General features: G+C 38.8%; 2 protein-coding genes across 4 annotated transcripts in view; one reads left to right on the plus strand and one right to left on the minus strand.

Moving 5' to 3' along the window:
• Positions 1 to 7,036, plus strand: part of tbxas1 (thromboxane A synthase 1 (platelet)) — a 28,022-nt gene extending 20,986 nt beyond the window's left edge. For all 3 annotated transcript variants that reach the window (XM_030137068.1, XM_030137067.1, XM_030137066.1), the window contains exons 6-14: positions 191 to 307; positions 1,068 to 1,156; positions 1,273 to 1,421; positions 1,713 to 1,843; positions 2,779 to 3,141; positions 3,235 to 3,323; positions 5,637 to 5,774; positions 5,928 to 6,090; positions 6,380 to 7,036. In XM_030137068.1, the coding sequence (XP_029992928.1) occupies positions 191 to 307; positions 1,068 to 1,156; positions 1,273 to 1,421; positions 1,713 to 1,843; positions 2,779 to 3,141; positions 3,235 to 3,323; positions 5,637 to 5,774; positions 5,928 to 6,090; positions 6,380 to 6,493 (1,353 nt within the window). In that variant the 3' untranslated portion in view covers positions 6,494 to 7,036. The remainder of the gene's footprint in view (positions 1 to 190; positions 308 to 1,067; positions 1,157 to 1,272; positions 1,422 to 1,712; positions 1,844 to 2,778; positions 3,142 to 3,234; positions 3,324 to 5,636; positions 5,775 to 5,927; positions 6,091 to 6,379) is intronic.
• Positions 7,037 to 7,307: 271 nt separating this feature from the next.
• On the minus strand, positions 7,308 to 15,121 carry parp12a (poly (ADP-ribose) polymerase family, member 12a). Its single transcript, XM_030137065.1, has 11 exons — positions 14,739 to 15,121; positions 13,627 to 13,762; positions 13,264 to 13,528; positions 13,006 to 13,167; positions 12,678 to 12,867; positions 12,324 to 12,498; positions 11,969 to 12,210; positions 11,796 to 11,874; positions 9,854 to 9,984; positions 9,462 to 9,613; positions 7,308 to 7,821 (listed from the first exon to the last, which is right to left on the minus strand). The coding sequence occupies exons 1-11, from the start codon at positions 15,056 to 15,058 to the stop codon at positions 7,571 to 7,573; spliced, it is 2,103 nt and encodes a 700-aa protein (XP_029992925.1). The 5' UTR covers positions 15,059 to 15,121; the 3' UTR covers positions 7,308 to 7,570.
• Between the last annotated feature and the right edge of the window lie 168 nt (positions 15,122 to 15,289).

Consider the following 15,289-nt stretch of genomic DNA (forward strand, 5'->3'; position numbering starts at 1 on the left):
ATGTGAGATCAGAGACTAGCCATACTGCACAGAAACTGGAAATATGTTGGAAAATTTGAAATGATGAGAACATATTCGGTCTCTGGAGCAGTGCTGATGATAATGACTTAAAAACTAAAAGAATTGCTGGAATATTTGCAGTATAATTTTAGACAATGTAATGACTGTCACCTTGTCTTTCTCTGTGCAGTCTTTTCGCTTTGCTACCAAGCCCATGAGTGACTGTCTGCTGTTGTTGAAGAATGAAGAGTGGAAGAGAGTTCGGAGCATCCTTACACCATCTTTTAGTGCTTCCAAGATGAAAGAGGTAAAAAAAAGAAAAGGACTCACTCAGAATGACTGGTAACTGACCTAAAATAGCTGATTTTCATTACAAACAGTTTGTTTAGTCTTTTTCATATTTGTTGTCAGAATAACATGAAAGTAATGATACAAATATTACTCAAAGTATTTCCACTTTTTGAGTTTTGTGCCTGTACAGACAGTACCGCTCACAAAATAAAATATGAAGCTCATTGTTTACACACATCTGTATCATGATATCATCACATTTTTTTCTTTAAACTAAAACTCGTATCTGATTATTTTTACAGTCAGTCTAAATAAGCCTAATAAGTCCCTCATAATCACACTCACCCATGTCAAAGAAATGCTGTGGTTTCAACATCAAAACTTCTTTAATTCAGAGCTGTGTCCAGTGGTGAAAACAGCAACGATTCTTGCTTTTATCACTTTGTCACTTTCTTTGAGTCTAAAAGTTGTTTCATCCCATCTCATCACTTTCTGATGCTTTGGTCAAAGGCCCCGTGGCTTTAGCATTCATCATCATGGTAGACCAGCAGAGTGTCTCCCCACTCACTGCTCCCTCTAGTGGTCACATAAACCCCCACCCTATCAGAACAACAATTCTTCAGATTCATTTGGCTGTTTCCTGATTCATGTGTAGCTTTACTACTTCCATTTGAAAACTAATACTTTATATTTTACTGAAGTCGTACTGGAAGGAACAAGCTTTTGATGGGCAATTATGTGAAAAAAAATTTTTTTATCTTTCTGTTTTTGTGTAGATGGTTCCACTCATCAACACAGCTACGGAAGCCTTAATGAACAACCTGAATGTCTATGCGGAGTCAGGAGAGGCTTTTGACATCCATAGGTAAAGCAAACACACAACACAATACTAACTACAAGCCCCAAACAAGAAGAAGGGCGTCTTTATCTGTGCTTTTTATTTTGTCTAAGCTTCCTTTTACGTTTCTGTGTGTGTTACAGATGTTTTGGCTGCTTTACCATGGATGTTATTGCCAGTGTGGCTTTTGCAACTCAGGTGGACTCTCAGAACAACCCAGACGACCCGTTTGTCCATCATGCTCAGATGTTCTTCTCCTTTTCTTTCTTCAGACCCATCATGCTGCTTTTCAGTAAGATTACAGTCTGTGAATCCTTTTTACATAGGGTCACTGCTGACAAATACATATAAATGAAACAACTCTGTCTGATCTTTATCTATTTTAATGAAGTGGTTGCTATTTCAGAGAAGCACCTTGAGTTTTTGATTCATCCTTCAAACGTGGATAGATAAAAATGTGTATATTTTTCATAAATATTCTAACATGCACAGAGTATTTTGCAGTTTTGTAGGCTGAACTCAACACTGATTTATATGAAGTTACTATTTCTGATTGAGTCATTTCAATAATTTCTGTGTGCAGTTGCTTTTCCTTTTATTATGGCTCCTTTGGCGGGCCTTATCCCCAACAAAAGGCGAGACCAGATGAACCAGTTCTTCATCAGCAGCATTCGGAAGATCATCAAGCAGAGAGAGGAGCAGCCTCCAGAGCAGGTGAATGTGGTTGTTACATGTCAGGCTCTATCTGCAGTTGACCAGTGTTCTTTAAATGAATTCACAATTACACTGAGCAAAAATATAAACGCATCGTGTTACACTTTAAATTAAGTTGCTCAATAAATTAAGTTGTACACAATTTATTTTGTTGATCAATGCGGTACAGATTACTGTCCGTTAGAACACGATAGTGGTGTCTGGCATTCAGGGACATTCATGTGGACACGGTGAGCGCCGGTTGAATGAAATCACAACTTGATATCTACTGTGTCCACCACTGGCTTCATGTAGAGCGACACATCATCTTCTTATCGAGTTGACAATGTTGTCAATTGTTGCCCGTGGAATGTTATTCCACTCCTCTTTGAGGGCTACACAGAGCCGTGGGATGTTATCCGGAATTGTTCCCGCATGATTTGCTACATCTGTAGCATGGTGACATCTAAGGAAATGCAACATTTGGAGGTGTCCTTTTATTGTTTTCAGTATACAGAGCGTCTGAATACTGTTAACGCTGTTTGAGCAGCATCTGGACATGCCACAGCTGTGTTTTTGGTGGAATCACTGGATCACTGAGCAAGTACTCCCTCGCAGAGATGGACAAATCAAGAGAATTAACCATGTTTTATAATTATAAGACATCATGAGCTCATTTTGGGCCGCGCATCTCATGTTACACAAATATTGTTCATGGGGCATTTATATTTTTGTTCAGTGTAGATATAAACATCTAAATCACTTAGGGGCACATGTTTAAAATGAAGCAGGGTTTAGTCATTTGTTTAAAACGATTGTTCATTCCATCCTACTAGCAAAAAGAACATATTTAGTATTAACCAAATAACCAAATTTTGTTGCACTGTATTTTGCAATGACAATGAAGTTTATTGTTATTCTTCTAATGTAATGTATTTAAATGTTTTGGCATTTAGAGGCGTCGGGACTTCCTTCAACTAATGTTGGACGCACGAAACAGCAAGACTGAAGAGTGTGTGCCTTTAGAACACTTTGACACCGGGAGCCACTCTGATGGCCTCGGTCACAGCTCTCAGCAAACAACGCCATCAGCGTCACATGAAAGACTCAAGCCTCATCAGTCTCAGGAGCCTCCCACAAGGAGACCTCCAAAAAAGACAATGTCTGAGGATGAGGTTGTGGGTCAGGCTTTTGTTTTTCTCCTGGCGGGCTATGAAACCAGCAGCAACACATTGGCCTTCACCTGCTACCTCCTGGCTCTCCACCCTGAATGTCAGCGCAAAGTACAGGACGAGGTGGATGATTTCTTCACCAGACATGTGAGTGTGTTAAGTTCCAACAGAGAATATCAGCGAAGACGGTCACCGCTGTTAATAAATAAACCATTTCTGGTGTTTTTCTTTTTGTTGTAGGATTCACCCGATTACACAAATGTCCAAGAGCTGAAATATTTAGACATGGTTTTAAGTGAAGCACTGCGCCTGTACCCTCCTGGATTCAGGTATAGTAAGAACATTAAAGTAGTATATCATATCATTTTAGTAGAAATTATACTAGTGGAAAAAAGTTTTCAGACACCCTTAAAATTCTACACAATGTAAAACATTCTGAAATATTCTGGTAAAGGTTCATACTGTCTTCCAAATATAACTATTGCAAGTAATTCATTTATCAGACGGGGTAGTTGTTTACCTGCTTGACTAGTTTCAGCTACTTCCTGTAGCCTTCGTCAGCAGCGTCACGTGATGTTGCTGTGACTGTCTTATAGGCTGCTCAGGAGGATTTGTCAGACAGCAGGGAAGGCTTGCTCCCCCTGTTGTCTGACCTTTTCTCCAGGACTTCTCCAGGAATGACCTACAATAATTATGAAATATTTGTTTTAAAAGGTGTGGCTGTATCGGACAGACACAAACAACTGCAAATGATTTTTTTTGTTCATTGTTCACAAGAAAAAACAACTCAATTCTTGACTGTTTCACCATGTCATACATGTGATGTGTTTCAAGGGGCGTTATTTTTCTGAAACATCCAGTTTTGACCTTGATGGAACAGAGCATGTGCAGAGGGGAGTATTTGGGTTTGGAGAATGGAACAATACTTGCTAGAGTTCAATGACTTAATAGTGATTCTTAATGCAATATATCACAAATAAGTGGAGAGTCCAAAACTTTTTTCCACCACTGTACATGGTTAAAAGATATCAAGGTTCAAGGTTACTTTTTTTTTTTTTTTAATAAAGTTTTGCATAAAAAATGATTGCATTTGGTATTCCATTAAAAAACACACATTGAACCTGACAGGCAAGTACTTGATTGAGTGTCAAGACAAAAAAAGTGCTCAGTGTTCCATTATACACTATATTGCCAAAAGTATTTGCTCACCTGCCTTGACTCGCATATGAATTTCAGTGACATCCCATTCCTAGTCTATGGGGTTCAATATGACGTGGGTCCACCCTTTGCAGCTATAACAGCTTCAACTTCTGGGAAGGCTGTCCACAAGGTTTAGGAGTGTGTTCATGGGAATTTTTGACCATTCTTCCAGAAGCGCATTTGTGAGGTCACACACTGATGTTGGACAGAAGGCCTGGCTCTCAGTCTCTGCTCTAATTCATCCCAAAGGTGTTCTGTGGGGTTGAGGTCAGGACTCTGTGCAGGCCAGTCCAGTTCATCCACACCAGACTCTGTCATCCATGTCTTTATGGACCTTGCTTTGTGCACTGGTGCACAGTCATGTTGGAAGAGGAAGGGGCCAGCTCCAAACTGTTCCCACAAAGTTGGGAGCATGGAATTGTCCAAAATGTCTTGGTATGCTGAAGCATTCCCAGTTCCTTTCACTGGAACTAAGGGGCCAAGCCCAGCTCCTGAAAAACAACCCCACACCATAATCCCCCCTCCACCAAACTTTACCCTTGGCACAATGCGATCCGACAAGTATCGTTCTCCTGGCGACCGCCAAACCCAGACCCGTCCATCAGATATCCAGATGGAGAAGCGCGATTGGTCACTCCAGAGAAGGCGCCTCCACTGCTCTAGAGTCCAGTGGCGGCGTGCTTTACACCACTGCATCCGGCGCTTTGCATTGCACTTGGTGATGTATGGCTTGGATGCAGCTGCTCGGCCATGGAAACCCATTCCATGAAGCTCTCTGCGCACTGTTCTTGAGCTAATCTGAAGGCCACATGAAGTTTGGAGGTCTGTAGCAATTGACTCTGCAGAAAGTTGGCGACGTCTTCGCACTGTGCGCCTCAGCATCCGCTGACCCCGCTCCGTCAGTTTACGTGGCCTACCACTTCGTGGCTGAGTTGCTGTCGTTTCCAAACACTTCCACTTTCTTATAATACAGCTGACAGTTGACTGTGGAATATTTAGGATAGAGGAAATTTCACCACTGGATTTGTTGCACAGGTGGCATCCTATCACAGTTCCACGCTGGAATTCACTGAGCTCCTGAGAGTGACCCATTCTTTCACAAATGTTTGTAAAAGCAGTCTGCCTAGGTGCTTGATTTTATACACCTGTGGCCATGGACGTGATTGGAACACCTGATTCTGATTATTTGGATGGGTGAGCCAATACTTTTGGCAATATAGTGTAGCAGCAAGGATAAGTAAAAAGATAATCTATACACTAATCTATAATATATCTCTGTGGTAGTTTATTTGTTACTGTTAGAGAACATGCCTGTTCATTTATATTTGGTGTCATTACTCTGCTTTAAAGGATACATTAAGATCACTGCTTCTTTTGAAAAAAACAAATTACAGAAAAAACACGTTGATGACAAATTCACCTTCTAATTTCACCCCCTAAAGGTTTGCACGAGACATTGAACATGACTGTGAGGTGAATGGCCAGCGCCTCCCTAAAGGAGCGTGGTTGGAGATCCCAGCAGGTTTTCTCCACCATGATCCAGAGCACTGGCCAGAGCCAGAGAAGTTCATCCCTGAGAGGTAGGAATCTGAGATCTAGCTGTATCTAAGACCTCAAGCTGTTGTTACTTATGAGTGTCTTTCTATTCTATCACCACAAGAATGTTTTACATGAAAATGACCGTTTTGTATTTCTGATTCATTCTAAAAATAAAAGTTGTGTTCAATTCCAAGGTTCACTCCAGAGGCTAAAGCCAGTCGGCATCCATTTGTATACCTGCCATTTGGGGCCGGACCCCGGAACTGTGTGGGAATGAGACTGGCTCAGCTGGAAATCAAAATGGCTTTAGTCTGTCTGTTCCACAGGTTCAGCATTGTGTCATGTTCAGAGACCAAGGTGAGTTACACAGTGGCATTTTCATTAAAATACAATAAACAATGACTAAATAAACTTGGAATGCATGTGCATTTATGCATATCAATATTCATTTTTCATTCTCATAAATTTTGCTAAAGCAGAGGAAACATGTTTAAAGAATAAGAAACAAGCATTTATAACAGAATTATAGTTTTCAGTTAAATATGTTGCAGTAATAAATAAAATGGTCATAATTTAAACTATTCACAGATCTCCATAGTGTATTCATGAAAACATTGTCATATTTGTTGCTTTTGTCTTCATGCAGGTTCCTCTTGAGCTCAAGTCATCCAGCACTTTAGGACCTAAAAATGGCATATTTGTTAAAATAGTGAGAAGAGGCATGGATGAAGGTCAAACAGATGCTGCACCGGATGATTAGGAACAAAGTGTTCATTGTTTTGAATGGGAATATATATATATGCAGTCAAAATCCATCCTACTTCTGAGGGGCTTCAGTTGTGATTCATCTGATTTAGAGTGAAAATGCACTGTAGAGTTCTGTTATAGTCGTGAACTGGAAAGTGGCCTGGATGTTTGTGCTCTACTGATTGATAAAATGAAGCACAAACAGAAGGTTGGCCAGTATTAGTCACATATCCAGTCAGGCACTGATGGGCGTCTCTCTGCAAGAATTAAGACAAAAGAGGGAATTAAATTTTATTTTACTAAAATGAAAGTAACTCAACCTTTGCAGCTCAGTCGGCCAGGATTCAGAAATATTGTTCATGTGTAGCAGGCTACAATACCTCAGATTAACCATTAATCTAAGACACTGGTTTGGATTTCATGCCATGTTAGGTTTTCTTCAGGATGTGGTGAAATTAATTTATGATTCTTGACACAGTAATACTATGTTTCTGCATCAGACACTGTTCTATGATTAAACTTGCTATTTTAAATGACAAATAAACTATAAGATCTACTACATGTGGTGTTTTTTATTATGTTGGGAACTATATTAGATCTATCAAAACATGACAGCCTTTGTTTTTGATTATTTAAGTTGGAAGGAGAACCCTCATGGTAATAAAAGTATATTTCTACATTTATATCTAGATGATGCTTAGGAGATTAGTAGATGCTTTATAAGTACAGCCCAGAACAAATCTTAATAATTGCCTGTTTAAATTGGACCCCCTTAAAGAAGAGATATGACGAGAGAATGACAAAACATTTAGACATTGGCCAAATGCTTTGTGTAACTATAGTAATTTATTGAGATGAGATTTTGAATTACAGGTCAAAAAAATAACATGCAGCACACACAAGTGATGATTTGTAACCAATTTGCCATACAACTAAAAGCTGATTTAGTGATACACACAATCACCACAGAACACTGAATATTATACTGACTGTACTGAAAACTGGTCTAAATATAGTTGGCCCACAAACTGTGCAACTAGGACCTACCAAGGTCAAATGTTATGAGAAAAGCTGACATCGTCTCTGTGACTTACAAGTAATTAATCACATACTCTGGGTAAATCTGGTATTTTTCAAAAATAACAAAGATACTGGGGTCCGCCATACTGTTGACACAACTGTCATAGAAGGCTTTGCTGTTTTTAGACGGAGGCCGGACGTAGCTGCTGCTTCCTTTGGTGTAGTCCCCCACCAGCACCACAGCAACAAACATGATCTTCTGGTTTCCTTTGGATGTGGAATATCTGGCTGAGTAGGAGGCATCCCTAGCAAAGTAGCTTCCTAAAAAACAAAGTGTCAAAGGATGAGATGACAGAAATTAACCCATAAAAGCTCAAACACCCACCGGGGCCCAAAATCATTTACTGATCTAAACTGTTTAATACCTGTTAATCTATTAATCCTACCAATACATGTATATAATTGGTGTACAATGCAGTGTATCATCTTTTCATGGTCATCAGATATGACCCACTTGGACGTTCAGAGGCTCCGTAGTTACTGTGGAAACACTCATCTTCTACAACAGTGATTCTCCAGTAAAACCCATGGAGTTTGATAAATGACAGTGGATGGAGACATTGGGTGTATATTCAGTTAATGATATATTTGACTGAAAAAGCTACTATTTCTTCAGTTTTCTGTTTTTTATATAAAAACCCTCAAGTTTACTCTGAGCTTTTATGAACATCTACATGATCAGTGAATTAAATATAGGAAAATAGGTGATTTTCACTTATAAATGCAAAATACAGAGGATAATATGAGAATAAATGGTGATAATTCACTTACGGAAGGTTAAAAATAGAAATTCATTTGGAAAGTGCCACAAAAGGAGCACTAGGAAGAATCTCGTAAGGCTTTTTATTACTCCCAGTTTAACTAGAAAAGCACTCGGAGAGCGCAGGCCTCCGCCAAGGTAGATCAGCCCCCCCCCCCGATCACCACCAAAATTTTATTATTTGTTCCTTGTGCCAGTATCAACATTTCCTGACATTTTCATACAAATCTGTCCATAACTTTTTGAGTTATCTTGCACATGGACAGACAGACAGACAAACCAACGCTGGCAAAAACATAACCTCCTTGGCGGAGGTAAAAAGCAAACAGCTGCAGATGCACCAAAGGTTTTGGCGTGAAAGTGGTGAAGTCGATGTCATCCATTCACATATATTTTGGAAATGTCCGTATATTACTGTGTTTTGGAAGATGATTGGGGACGCACTGTACCATGTTTTGGGTTATTCAATTCCACTAAATCCTGATGTTCTATATCTTTGTAACTTTTGGGACACTATTATTCTTAAAAAGGATGACTGAATGTTGAATGTTTTTATTATTGTGTCTTGCATTAAAAAAAAATAAATAAATAAAAACATGCCCAGCCCTTACATGGGCTTATAAGACACCAAAAATACACACCAAAAATCAAACACCAGACAATACTATTTGGTTAAAATACTCTTAATAGCTGCAAAAAAATCTATAACACGGAACTGGGGGAAGGCAACCATTTCATCAAAGGACCAGCGAATATCCACAATTGAAGAGATATTTCTAAAGGAAAAATCAACGCAGACTGAGACTGCAAGAACCTCAACTGGATAAAAAGTGGAATAAATGGACTACATTTACACAAAATCAATAGACTGACTGTTGCTACCAGGCACATTGTGTTCTTTTGTACTCATTTGTTTTCTTGTTTGTTCTTTTTGGGTATTTTTTTGTTATTGTTATAATTGTTGTCCATAAAACTCAATATTTAAGAAGATTTGAGTTACAAAACAAAAGAAGTAGCACTGGGTCTTTATGAGTTAAGAAGAAGTTCCTTTCATAGACATAAACTAAATGTGCCGCACAGTGACTTTGCAGAAAATTTTTTGTTGCAGTCTCTCGTTGAATTGTGAAAGCGGTTGCTGTACCTTTGCCGTATGCCGTCCCGTGCATGCCGCACATCCTCCAGTCAAAGTTTTGCCCACAGATGGGCTCGATCAGGGACTCATCTGTCCCATGGAACAAATGCTTCTCCTCCACAGGTTTACCCCCGTTCTTCGCCTTCATCTGTTCCTTTTGCCTGAGCACAGTTTGAAAAATGGTATTCCAATCCATCATTTTCTTTTTTTACATTTCCTGCTAATCTTCTCTTTACTTTACTGAATAGACTGTACTTTTTAAACAGGTGAGTAATTCCCATGAACCTATTTACTGCCCATTAATCCTGAAAATCTTTCATATTTCTACTCAATTAAATAACCAGATGCTATTTTTCTACTAAACATGGAGGCCAGTAAGTCAGTCCTGTTTGTTACTTTACCATTGAAAGACTTTCCACAGAGAGGGGTTCTGGATCCTCTGTATGCTGTTGATTTTACTCTGGGGCATGGTGTTTTTAAACAACATCTCAATCATGCTGTACTCCTTTGAATGTGTGGAGAGAAGTACAAGCTGGAAGGGAAGAATGAGGGTCATTAATAAAAAGTATTAATCTGGGATGTCATAATATGTATAGAGTGTTCAGAAGCTGTAACAGTAACTGCATATAATATTTAGAATTATGTTTTCATTTGTGTACAGTCACCATTACATTCACTGTGTTATTGTTACATTAGAATGAGCTGCTTTATGTGTAGAGACAGTACAGATGACAGTCTGTCCACTGCGTTGTACCGCCGTCTCATTTCTCTGTTTTCTGTTTTTAGTATATCTGAGGAAATTTACCCTTTATTCAGCGCAGAACAGATGAAACACTGGCTCTAATGAGGGTCTTTGACATTGAGAATTATTGTAAATGTAACTGTAATTCTATTCTAATATCACATACTGACCCTGTGACTGAAGTTAACCTTTTTTAATTGTCAGAATATGAAAAATTACCCAAATTATTGAACAAGATATTGTTTATGTGTCTGCAAATATTACCACATGTTGGACTTCTTATTTTTGTCTTATATGTGATAATACAATATGTTGATATGTGCTTAGAACATGTATTTGAAAGCAATATTTTTCAATAAAGAATGAAAAGAAAACACTTTCAACATGGATACACAAGAGAAATTATGTAGATTATTCCACACTTTTTATACAGATAAGGGAAATTATTTTGCGATATTTGCATATTGTGTTATCGCAGAACTGTAGTTACACATACAGTGGTGGAAAAAACTTTTTGGACACCAGACGCATTTGTGATATACTACAATAAGAATCACTCTTAAGTTGTTGAACTCCAAAACCCACATGCTTCCTTCCACACATGTACTGTTCCGTCGAGGTCAAAACCGGATGTTTCAGTAAGATAATACCCCTTTGAAACACATCCTGTCAAGAATTTTTTCTTGTTATCAATAAACAAAAAAAACAAAAAAAAAATTGTTTGCATCTGTCTGATCCAGCCACACCATTTTGAGACATGAAAAAGATTTTTCCGCAATTATTTTATGATCTTTGAGTGTTAAATTTTAAGAATGTCTAAAAAATTTTTTCCACTACAATAGTTCTACTAATATGATATACAATAGGATATACTATTATGATCTTCTTACTACAGGGTGGCGAAGCAAAATTTACAATGAACATTTAGTTGTTTTTTCTCAGCAGGCACTACGTCAATTGTTTTGAAACCAAACATATATTGATGTCATAATCATACCTAACACTATTATCCATACCTTTTCAGAAACTTTTGCTCATATGAGTAATCAGGAAAGCAAACGTCAAAGAGTGTGTGATTTGCTGAATGCACTCGTCACACCAAAGGAGATTTCAAAAATAGTTGGAGTGTCCATAAAGACTGTTTATAATGGAAAGAAGAGAATGACTATGAGCAAAACTATTACGAGAAAGTCTGGAAGATACTATTAAAGAAGAATGGGAGAAGTTGTCACCCGAATATTTGAGGAACACTTGCGCAAGTTTCAGGAAGCGTGTGAAGGCAGTTATTGAGAAAGGAGGAGGACACATAGAATAAAAACATTTTCTATTATGTAAATTTTCTTGTGGCAAATAAATTCTCATGACTTTCAATAAACTAATTGGTCATACACTGTCTTTCAATCCCTGCCTCAAAATATTGTAAATTTTGCTTCCCCACCCTGTATACCTGAATCCATAAGGGTACAGGTGCAGTGCTTCACTTAAAATGATGTTTATATATTTCACCTCTAGGACATTTGTGTAATCTGCGTAAAATTTTAAGGGTGTCTGAAAACTTTTTTCCATTACTGCATGAACACAGTGATGTGCCATGAAAATACCTTGTATCCAAAGTCAGGCAGGGCATTCTTGTCCCAGTGTAGCGGGATATTCTCAGGTGTGGACGAGCCAGAGCTGGAACTGAGAGATGACAGAATACAAAAGAGACAAACATAAAAATTTCAGAAGCAGTAATAGTTGAAACATCTCCATCCATAACTGGAAGTAAAAATACCTGTTTAGCTTCAGTTCCACGTCCTGAGCAGACACAAAGCGAGGCCTCCTTCTGACCTGTCTTCTGGTTTGGTATTTTAAATTCTGCTGATACATCTGTAACAGCTGGTTTCCCTGTGCATCTTTCAAATGAAGAATATACTGCTGTTTTCCAACTGAAAAGGGAACCTCTGCATCTCTATCTGCCATGTAAACGGCCTCCAGAGTTTCAGATTTGACAGAGCCTGGCGTTTCGGTACCATCCTAAACAAACAAACAAACAAAAACAATCGTAACAGGTTTGATACCAGGGGGAAACAGGATTATAAAGTCCTAAAAAAGACAGTAACAAAACTATTGTCTTCATTTTGACTGACCTGTCCATACTCCAGCCAGACTCCACTGTCTTCCCTCCAGTACCACAGCCACTGTGTTGTGAGGATGTATTGAGGCGGCTTGGACACAGAGGAAGCGGTGGACAGGCGGCGAACAGGAGACCCTCCATACTTCATTGTCATGAAATCAACTGAGTTCACACCATGGGAAGCTGAGCTAAAAGCATGTGCTTCAAGTTAATTAACTGTGGAAATAATTTTTTAACTTGATAACTACCATACAAATGCTATTTCTTGCTCATTTGCACATTTCTAGACTACCTCCAGTCATACAAATGTAAATCAGAAGACACTGTGTCACATACACACTCTATGGTCAATCATGTCATTATTCACCTATGAAAAGAAAGCAACCTGAAAAGAGTTAAGGCAGATGAAGGTTGATCGGTACAGCTTCTGTCATTTTGGGGGTCACAGTAGGCCTTCTCAATGTCCTCCATATTAGGCAGGTCATTCCAGGTCACGCCATCACTGTCTAAAACCTGCCATCTGTAAGGCAGATGCCAGTGGACGCGAACACACTTCTCTGAGAGAAACAGCAAAAAAAAAGGCAGTCAATACAGTAGTACACATAGAAACATGTTTACTGTAACACAGATTTAGACAAATATATGGATAGATTATGATAGGTATGATGAGTCCATGTTGGCAGAGGCAGTGTTACCATTGAAGCGGCAGTGTCTGCGAATAGAGTAGAGGCAGATTTCGGTGCCGTCAGCATCATTCTCAGATTTATTTGGACAAGGTGAAGTGGTGGGAGCTCCAGGGTTGCTGCGGGACGTTTGGCAGGGAGGATGATTAGTTGGGATTTTCACCTCTAGTGGTACTGCAAGAGATAAACACACACACATGCATGAAATATGTTTTGTAGACTCTCTTTTATTTGAGGGGAAAAAAAACAAAAATAGCAAAAAAATTTTACCTGGTATGGGAGTGACTTGTTTCCCTGGTTGGCCCATGATGATGGATTTATTCCTGTAGATCTTGTAGAGGTTTTTAATATTATCTTGGCTGTAGCCTTTGAAGAGCCTCATCCCATTTGCATCGATAGCGTGGCTTCTCTTGCATGATGAACCAAACTTACAGTCACCTTGTAAATAGTGCTGGCACATGTGTAGCTTGGTGCAGGAAGTGTTGAACCTACAGGATCCATGCACACCGTTGCCCTTGTTGTAGTGTGGGCATATCTGCAGGGGTACAAAGGGGAGCCCATGTCAGTGTAATTAGAATATGTGGCAGTTCATTGATGTTTCCATACAAAACATAAACGCTTAATTTAATCAACCTCAGGAAGCAGAAAAGGGTCATTCTGTAGTAACAGCTGGAACAGCTGTTTTTCTGTCAGGTCTTGGAGGCCATATTTCCCCAGAATCTCTGCATTGTGTGGAAAAGTCAGACTATGGGGATTTTTACATTTGATTCTGAAAAAGAGAAAAAAAGAGAAAAATGTATTTCGGTTAACTTTAGAGATCTCACTTTTTTATATGTTACATATACAGGCCACAAGATTTAGAGGAGCACAGCACTGTATTATTTCATGTTATACCGACAATAACTATAATACATGTATATGCACACACACACACACACACACATCTGTGAGCTTATTAATTGCTTATCATGTACTGTAGGTTAAACTGGAAAAGTAAGATAATGGCATATTATGATATATAATGTCAGACGATGTCATTGTTTACTTATAAACTGGTGTTTCCCCATAGCAAATGACTGATAAACAGGATGTGCATTGCTACCATCTCCTGGTCAAATCAGATGCACGTATTTCTTGGGTGATTATAAAGAAAACTGTGTAGCAGTAATATATATATATATATATATATATATATATATATATATATATATATATATATATATATATATATATATGCACAACAAAACTAAAAGACTGTACTGACTAAAGTTACCTTCTACACCTTTAAAAGGCTTTCATATTCTTTTGAGAAAAGACCATATCATCACGCTCCACCCTTCTTGACTGTTATCAGCTGTTTTTGTTGATGGGACACGTGAATCGTGAGTCAGTTAATCAACTAATGTGTCAGGTTTCACAGGTTCAAAGGAGATGTCAATCATAATTCCACTCTACCACGCCCGCTGTGACGTCATACGTCAAATCAGGACACGCACGTAAAATGCTTCCTGGGGTTTACATTGTTTAGTTTTCTCTCCACAGTTTGACAAAAGACTTAGTCACAACAAGCCTGAGTGAAATATCAAACCATAAACACAATTTAAAACATTAAGAAAACATGCAGATGTTGTAAATGTACTGTTAGCTGATGCTATGTTGTCTCGAGCAAAAGCTAGAGCTAAGCTGTAAACAAACAATTAATAGTTGTTTTTCCGCTGCTTGTTAAGAAATAAACTGGTTCTTACCCGAAGGTGCAGTCTCCGCAAACAAAATACCTGCAAAGGTGTAAATCGTCACACCTTAGACAACCCCCAGCTTTGACCTGACAGATTCGGAGACTGGTTTTGGCGACCACCAGACTGTCAGGGCTGAATAACTGGCCGCCCTGGGCCCTCTGTGTCCCGGGCTGAATGGCAAAGCTGCCGTCGTTGAAGAGGACGGTCCGCAGAACTTGGTCCGCAACAGTGAATTTTTGAGCGATGGCGTCTTTCAGGTGCCGAAAGTCTAAACAACCCTGATTGTCACACAGGGTCTGGGTGACAAATTTAGAAACGACTGCCGTCATTCTGAAATTTGTCTGGACGAAACACTTTCAAACTTCGGTCACACAGGGCTCACTCTAGACGGCTTCGCTGTTCGGCAGAAACGAAACTGAAACTTTTTTAAACCTGCCCCCAAAACAATGCGTCATCATTACAAGCATAAATATTTAGATAAGAGAAATATTAAAGACAGAACAGGAATTAAAATAATAGTAATGATAATAATAAAATAACACGGGGCCATTCTACTCACT

This window comes from Sphaeramia orbicularis, chromosome 6 (assembly GCF_902148855.1).
Source record: "Sphaeramia orbicularis chromosome 6, fSphaOr1.1, whole genome shotgun sequence".
NCBI classification, from domain to species: Eukaryota; Metazoa; Chordata; class Actinopteri; order Kurtiformes; family Apogonidae; genus Sphaeramia; species Sphaeramia orbicularis.

Coding starts and splice junctions, on each gene's coding strand:
- parp12a (XM_030137065.1), bottom strand. CDS start 15,058: ATGACGGCAGTCGTTTCTAAATTTGTCACCCAGACCCTGTGTGACAAT. Junction 13,168..13,263: donor ACAAGTCACTCCCATACCAG/GTAAAATTTTTT, acceptor TATCTCTTGCAG/TACCACTAGAGGTGAAAATC. Junction 7,822..9,461: donor CGGGACGGCATACGGCAAAG/GTACAGCAACCG, acceptor TTTGTTTTTTAG/GAAGCTACTTTGCTAGGGAT.